General features: G+C 38.8%; 2 protein-coding genes across 3 annotated transcripts in view; one reads left to right on the plus strand and one right to left on the minus strand.

Moving 5' to 3' along the window:
* The window catches only part of wee2 (WEE2 oocyte meiosis inhibiting kinase), an 8719-nt gene extending 7058 nt beyond the window's left edge, over positions 1–1661 (minus strand). The window contains exons 1-2 of one of the 2 annotated variants that reach the window (XM_024281937.2): positions 1506–1610; positions 14–266 (exon numbers count right to left, since the gene is read on the minus strand). In XM_024281937.2, the coding sequence (XP_024137705.1) occupies positions 14–250 (237 nt within the window). In that variant the 5' untranslated portion in view covers positions 251–266; positions 1506–1610. Of the gene's footprint in view, positions 1–13; positions 291–1505 lie in introns of both variants that reach the window. The other variant, XM_024281936.2, reaches the window with a different exon arrangement.
* Positions 1662–1874: 213 nt separating this feature from the next.
* dennd11 (DENN domain containing 11) overlaps positions 1875–8029 on the plus strand; it is a 14196-nt gene continuing 8041 nt past the window's right edge. The window contains exons 1-4 of the mRNA XM_024281938.2: positions 1875–2552; positions 2850–2949; positions 3026–3184; positions 7279–7432. Of these exons, the coding sequence (XP_024137706.1) occupies positions 2183–2552; positions 2850–2949; positions 3026–3184; positions 7279–7432 (783 nt within the window). The 5' untranslated portion in view covers positions 1875–2182. The remainder of the gene's footprint in view (positions 2553–2849; positions 2950–3025; positions 3185–7278; positions 7433–8029) is intronic.

Genomic DNA, 8029 nt, shown 5'->3' on the forward strand with positions numbered 1-8029 from the left:
AGCGATTGTCCACCTTTGGTGTGCTGGGAGAGTCGCAGAGCCTCAGCTTCTTCCAGGAAGCGTACGGGATGGGGCTGGCGCACTGCACCGGCGAGGTGAAGGGGTCGCTTCTGCTGCGGTGGCGCTGCACGCGGGGGGTTCTGCAGATCTGAGCGGCGAGGTCGTCTGAGGGGTTGTCACTGTTGTTCCCGTCTTCTCCACAGCTGGAGAAGTCCAGCTGCTGGTTGATCCCGTCAAACAGCGTCGCCATGGTCAGCGTTGGGGTTCTGGGGACGGGTTCCTTCATGATTCTAGGACCCAGACATGAACCCTCTTAAAGCACAAAATGAAAAACTCCAGACTTTTATTAGTTTATTTCAATTTGTGTACTTGGAATTAAATAGATGTTTGAGTATGTATTTCCTGATTCTAATTGTTAGCAGGTTAGGTAGATGTTTATGGAAAATAAGGCAGAAGTTTCTCTAAATTAGATCTCAACAGTCATTCTCTTACTTCAATCCACTTAGAATTATCTGGTTCCTAGAAAATATATATAAAAAAATACTTATGTTTCTGAACATTGCATCTGATGAGGGACTATTTGAACTTATTAGAAATTAATTTGAGACTTTGTTTTAAATTCAACCACAAAACACGACAGTTTGACTTATAATTCTAAAACTTATTGTCTCTTACTCAATGCATTTTAATGTGAGATTATTTTATTGGATTTCAAATTGTAACAATTATTCAATCTCATAATAGTGTTTAGTTTTGTTTGTTTTTTTTGTTAAGAGGCTGGAGATTTTAGCTAAAAGTAGCCAAATGTCTGCATTAGCAAGAAAGAAAATAGCAAGAAAATAGTTTTGTTTAGGAAAAATAAAGTAAATATAATTTCCATGTGTAACAGAGTTGAAAAGTTGGTTTTAATGATGTCAATCTGATAAAAGAAACAATGAAATATAGGTTAAAAAAAGTAGTAAAACACCTGTTTTAATAGTTTGAGTAGGAAAATTATGTATTTTTCTCACATTATTTTATTTAGGTGAAAGTAGAAAAGCAAATGATTACATTGGCAAAAAAAAAAGGTTTAAGTTACTTGTTATTATTATTTATTTTAAACGAAAAAGTAACTGGCCAGTGCTCATTTGGCTGACTTCTACGCCTCAGCAACCAATTTCATTTTTCTCAACATAATTTTTAAACATCTTTGTATGCAATGTTGCAGATTTACATCAATTTCTTGCTTTAAATGCATTTTTTATATGAAAATCTTTTAGGTAAAGCGGTGTATTACTGATAACCACACAGCAGATTTTCAAAACTAACTTTTCTTTTCTTAAAAGCCAAAGTTGTTGATTATTTTATTCGATCAGACTTAGACTTGATGACTATTTAAAAGCAAATTAAATGTAGGTCAGCCCAGTTTTGCTGCTAATTTCACACAAACTTTAAATCTAAAACCCCGCAGGAGTCCAGGACACGTGACAAATCGATCTTATCTTTAAAGAAACCCCAAAACTCACCAACAGACCACCTTCTTCTTCATCACCACCAGCACGCTCGAACTTCGCGCCATGCATGCAAATGACTTCCTGCTTAAATAAATTATGCCAGCGCGTCGAAACGTCGAACGCTCTGATTGGATGACTGGTGTTTTCCAACCTGGCTGCTGATTGGATGAGATCTTTTGAACAAATCCTCTGTAAAAATGTAATTTAGGGTTAATTATGTTTAAAATGTATAATTAAAAAACAATTCCACGCTATAATTTAGATAAACTACACACATATTTTTATAATAGAATATTTTTGAATAATTTTTATATATTATATAATAATATGTCATTAGAATATTTTTGAACTCAGATAAAATGTTTAACATTATTATTTTTATATTATTTTTTTCTGTGACTTATTATTTAAAAAAAAACTTCATTGAAAGCAAACAAATTGACAGAAATCCCTCAGAATCAGGTTGGATCATGAAATAGTAACAGAGACACGTGGGCGGAAGTGGCTACGTCATCACAACAGTGAGACAGGCGGAGAAAACGCGGCCCGTCCGTGGACGTGACGGGGATACAAAAACACCGAGACCAGCAGGAAACCATGCTCCGGTCCCCGCGGCGTCTGTAGCCCGCCTCACGCATCCTCGCGCCGCCTGCATTCCCGCTCGTGCCCCCGGAGGCTGCGGTACCACCATGGTGGAGCAATCGGACAGAGCCCCGCTGCTGGACTGGGAGGAGATCCCTCCGCCCGACCCGAACCAGGTGGCCCAGCCGCCGCCTCAGCCGCCCCGGGAGGAGGACGCGCCCGCCGCGAACGGCACCGCCGCTCCGGTGGCGCCGGCGGCAGGGAGGGGCTCCACCGCCATCACCTGCAGCCCGACGCCAAACCTAACAGCTGTTGCAGCGATCAGGGAGGACCAGCCGAACCGAACCGGGAGCGATCGGCCGGAACCCCTCGGTTCCGATCGGAGCGTCCCGTTTTCCAGGCTGACCGTGAAGGATCAGTGGGAGGAGAAAGACCAGATCGTCGCCGTGTTTGTGGTCACCTTTGACACGAGGTCAGGTGAGTGGAACCGCGGACTCTCCACCTTCACCTGGACTGTAGATCATCAACGTGGGGGGGCAGGTGACTTCCTGAGCAGAACCTTGGACCTGAAGTTAAATCCTAATAAAATAATAAATAATATCGTTTTAAACAAACTTTTAGAAACTTTGTAACATTTAGTTGAATTGATGTGAGGTGACAGGTGAAAGGGTGACAGATTTGGCAGCAGATGAGTCAGACCTCGACCTCCTGCTGCACTGAGTGAAGTGAGGAATCTGAGGAAGTGGAAGTGACCTCATCCCTGTCTGTGTGTAGGGAACATGGTGGAGTGGTGCCTCCCTCATGACATCAACCTGGATGGCGTTGAGTTCAAGTCCATGGCGAGCGGCTCCCATCGGATCACCAGCGACTTCATGTGTGTTTCCCTCCAGGATCTGGATCCCTGTTCTGTCAGAAGCGCCTCTGCTGACTCTTAATGTTTGTTTTTTCAGATATTTCCGTAAAGCCGGCTACTTCGGACTGGCCTGTTTCGCCAACATGCCCGTGGAAAGTGAGCTGGAGAGAGGAGCCAGGATGAAGTCGGTGGGAATCCTGTCTCCTTCCTACACTCTGCTGTACCGGTACATGCACTTCTTGGAGAACCAAGTCCGGTAAGGCTTGTCTTTTTGTTTGGAAGATTTTAAAAATCCACTCCAATGAAAATGTTGTTTCGTGGCATTTTTCTAATGATGGAGGACATTTGTAGAGAAAATGAAGGTTAAAATTGCATTTCTGAGTATTTCTTGGTTCAAATTGTTGTAAATAAGGAGCAGACGGAAAAAAAAACATTCCGATGTATCCACTTTTAGACAAATAGATCCATGAATGTCTTGGTTTTCCTCATCTAGACTGCCTCCAAACTGTATGTCTACGGAGCTAAGTTGGGGCCAATATTATTTGAAACCCAAATAAAACTGACTGAAAAAAAATTGCTCTCTGGCCAAAAATTTTTTTTTTAAATGTCCAGAACTTTTTGCTATTCAAAAATAAACTTAATTATTTTCAGCTTCAAATGTTAAATTTTTTAGGTTTCAAAACTCAAAATGTCAATTTCAAAACTTTTTTTTCTGTTTAATTATTTCTTTTCACTTTAAACTTTTTTGTGGAAAATTTCTAAATCAGAAACAAAAAAAAGAAGTTGAAATTGAAAAAAAGATTTGAAATGGAAAAAAAATGAAATTGAAATTTGGGGTTTTGAAACCTAAAAAATAGAAAATTTGAACCTGAAAATAAATAAGTTTATTTTAGAATAGCAAAACGTTTCAGACACTTTACTTTTTCGTGGCCAAATACCAATATTTTTTTCAATTTGTTTTATTTTGTTTCAAATAATTTTGGCCCCAATTTAGCTCCTTACATAGCTCGCCATTTTTTTGTTGCACCACTAACGTTACGTTGGAGGTCTGAGGGGCTGTAAGCTAGTGGGAGAGGGTGTAAACTAAGGGATGATGGGAAATGAGGGCAGGCTTACTCTGCCTACAGCTCTGCAGCAAATTTCCAATGAACTCCCGCCGCTCTGCAGAAACTATGTCCTAGATAACTACAAATATTTTTAGATTTTGGCTAAAAACACTTAATTAAATGCTTTGAAAATAGATGAAAAGATGAGGGGAATGGTATTTTAAGTTATTCCATCTTTTGTCATTCCATTTTGCATAGATTTTCTTGCCTTCTGTGCTTCCGTGTCGAAAATGTTCTCATCTATTAAACATGATCCTCCAGCCTCAGTGAGGTCCCTTTTCCGCTGCGAGAACCCGTTGACATGCAGTTTTTGTGCCGTGGTCCAAACAAAGAACAGGAAGAGCCCCCGACAGCACCTTTTCTCCTCTCTCCTCCAACACGGCTCCACTGCTCTTCAGTCTCTAAAGGACAAAGATTCCAGATTACATTCGGCTTACAGCCTTACTCTCGGCGTAAAGATGTAAACACACTCCGACAAAGCTGTTGCACAAGAGCTGAATCGATGAAGTGTCAGGAAGAAAGACAAAACGATTATTCCTGCGGTGCAACAGGCGCACACAATGCTGCGTAAGGACCCCAGAGAGTTCTGAAATGAATTGAATGCTGAATATTTTAAGCTAAAGGGGTCATCGGAGGTCATTTCTGTACCTCAGAACACTAATAAAACAATAATATACACTCAAATAAATCAGTTTATCTACAAAAATGAAAAAGTAGTGAATTTGTATGGAGTGATATTTGTGTCATTATTCCAAGTGCAACACTTACTGTTTTGAGTGTAAAACTTTACACATTTTCTGTTACAGAAAAATGCTCTTGAAACTCAAAAATATTTGCAATCGAAACAATTCTCACTTGAAATTCTTTCTCTCTTATCGCACACAAACCTGATCAGTACTGTGCATGCACGGAGAGCATGAGTGGAAGAACTTCTGACCAATCAGCATCGACCTTCATGACCATGTCTGTGATTGGCTGGACATTTGTAAGGCCGCTGACCTGCTGTGGTTCAAGTGAAAAGGAGACAGAATTTCTCTTGAGGGAAAATTGTTTTATTTGTGCATATTTTTAAGTTTTAAGAGCAAAAATAATTTTTGAGCATTAAAAATGTTAAAAGTTTTACATGCAAAAGAGTGGAATAATGGCACAAAAATCATTCCATACATTTGGGGCCCAAGATTATTGAAAATTAAAAGAAAATCAAACTAGATATATTGCTTTACCTGTGATAATGCGAGTGCGAATGTTGTAAGCTGAATGTAGCCACTGAAGATGCCAAAGTTGAAAGCTAAAAACGCTAAAGCGGATAGCCTGCCAAAATATTAGCTAAATGCTAAATTAGCCAAAAAACTGGAAAAAATGTCTAATTTTTCCAAAGCAGATAGCATAATCCTAAAGTATTAGCTTAATGCCAAATTAGCCAAAAACTGGAAAGAGGGCTGTGTCCAAATTCCCTCTCTAACCCCTAACTACTAAAAAAGATGTAGTGCCCTGGATTTTGAAGGTAATTTGAACACGATTTTGAAGGTAATTTGAACACAATGCTCACTACTTTTCTTTTGTTTTTCTAAACACCTGGTATGAGGTCACCGACTTCACAAAGTGAAAATCGAATAAATCCAAACATTTATTTATTTCTGACTCCACTGTGTTCTGATGGTGAAAATGTGGATGGTTTATTCAAATATTACATATAAACACGTTTTTTGCTCAAAATTGTTCGACTGCAATGCATTGTGGTCTATATTCGCTAATCTAGTGAGCATTGATGCATGCTAGTTTTTCGCAAAGACTTCTGGGAAATTTCGAGTGCACTCGATTTTGGAATTAGTAGATTGGGACAGCACTTTGGGACAGAAAATGGCGAACGCACAATATAGTGATAAGGGGGGGAATTCGGACACAACATGTGTCTAATTTTGCCAAGACAGCTAGCATAATGCTAAAATATTAGCTAAACTCCAAATTTGCCTAAAAAGCTGGAAAAATAATTAAATTAGCCAAAGACAGCAGGTACGTTACAAAATTAAAAGTTAAACTCCAAATGACCCTAAAAAACATTTTAAAGCCTGAATAGTGTCTAACTGATAGTATGCGGAAGTTCACAAGTTTCAAAGTGCACAAAGTTTTTGAAGGATTTGAGCAATTTCTCATTCATTTCCACTGGAGTATATTTTGCTCAATATAAAAAAAACTGTAAAGTTTATGAATACAAAAAGTATGGAGAGAGCAGAGGAATCACTAAGAGCTAAAAAAAGTCCTAAAATTAAGAATTGATTTCATTTAATATATTTATTTTTTAAAAGTCCCACTCCGATCATCATTTGATATATTTTTTTAAGCATTCCTAGTGGCTTTTAATTATGATTACACCCAAAATTACAATATTTGGTTGTTTTACTAGAACATACTTTCTGCAGAGCAGCAGGATTTTATTAGAAATTCACTCTTGAGAGCTCTCTGTTTACACTCTCTCCTGCTAGCTTACAGACCCTCACAACCTAACGTTAGCGGTGCAAAAAATGGCAGCAATATCAGAGTTATCCATCCGTACAGTTTAGATCCAGATTCCAGCTCAGACGATGAAAACAAAGATGTTCATGGATCAATTTGTGGAGCATCAAAATGGGGCGGAGCAGGAAGCTTGTGGCCCCGCCCAGTGTATTTTCTATATAACAAATACAATATTATTTAAATGTCTGCTGCAATCTTAAGTTTCATTTTCTTAATATTTGTCCTCAATCATCAGAAAAATGCCACAAAAAAATTTTAAAGACAACAAAAATACAATTTTTATTTCAGTGAGTCGTTAAATAAAAAAACAAAACAAAACAACAATGAAAATATTTTTATTTACGTAAATAAAGCATAAATCAACCTGTAACGACATTAACAACTAAAAAAAGGCTAACACTGATTTAAATCATATTAACTGAAAGAGGTAAAATAGAAAACTATCAACTTGTATTTAATAAAAACCTTGACTGTCTGTGGACGCTCAGATCCAGAAGATTCTGTGGTTCTGATGAATCTAGCAGACTGCCTCTCTTCTGTGCGTCCCTGAGGACCTGTTGTTTAATTATCCACCCATGCACGCACAGGCTCCTCATAATGTTTAACGAATGGAGGGAGTGAGTCATTCGGATTCAGCTCAGCCTGAGCTGTGAGCAGCAGCAGACCAGCGTGATGGGTCTGATGAATATTCACAAACCGGACCATTTTTCCTTCTGTTTTTGCTCCGCAGACACCAGCTGCAGTGTCCCGGTCAGTATTCTCCCCTGGAGGCCTTCTACGAGGATAAGAAGGCGGTTCTGCCCCCGACGGGGAACGGCCTGGTGACCGCCTGTCCAACCTGGAGCGTGACCGCTATAAACCGCTGCATGCATCCAGAAATGAAGGTCAGAGGGCACCAGGACACGCCCCCATTGGTGGTTTTCTCTGATTAACATGTGTCAAAGTCGAGGCCCGGGGGCCGGATCCGGCCCTCCGGGTAATTAGTTGATGATTTTATTTTATTGTTATTCGTGGCCCGATGTTATCTTGTGCTCATTTCTAATTTGTATAATTTTGACAAAATATGTTTTTTATGGAGCTTAAAATATTGAAAGTTAAGTTTAAAGTTAAGGTTTAAGTTGATTTATTCTGGAATAATATTCCTGCCTTTTTATTATTCATAATTATGTTAAAAAGTTACGGATTTAAAGTTTTAAAACATGTCATTCTGTTAGCTTTTTGGACTATTTTGGCATTTACTAATATTTGTTAGGTATAGCTGTTTTGGCTTTTTTTCATTTTTTAGGGTATTTTGGAGTTTTGCTAATATTTGAGCTACACGCTAACTGTTTTGGCTAATTTTGGCTTTTTTTCGTTTTTTAGGCTATTTTGGAAATGAGCTAAAATTTCAGCTACATGCTAGCTCTTTTGGCTAATTTAGGCTTTTTCAGTTTTTTAGGCTGTTTTGGAGATGAGCTAAAATTTCAGCTGCATGCTAGCTC

This window comes from Oryzias melastigma, linkage group LG6, assembly GCF_002922805.2.
Source record: "Oryzias melastigma strain HK-1 linkage group LG6, ASM292280v2, whole genome shotgun sequence".
In the NCBI taxonomy this organism is placed as follows: domain Eukaryota; kingdom Metazoa; phylum Chordata; class Actinopteri; order Beloniformes; family Adrianichthyidae; genus Oryzias; species Oryzias melastigma.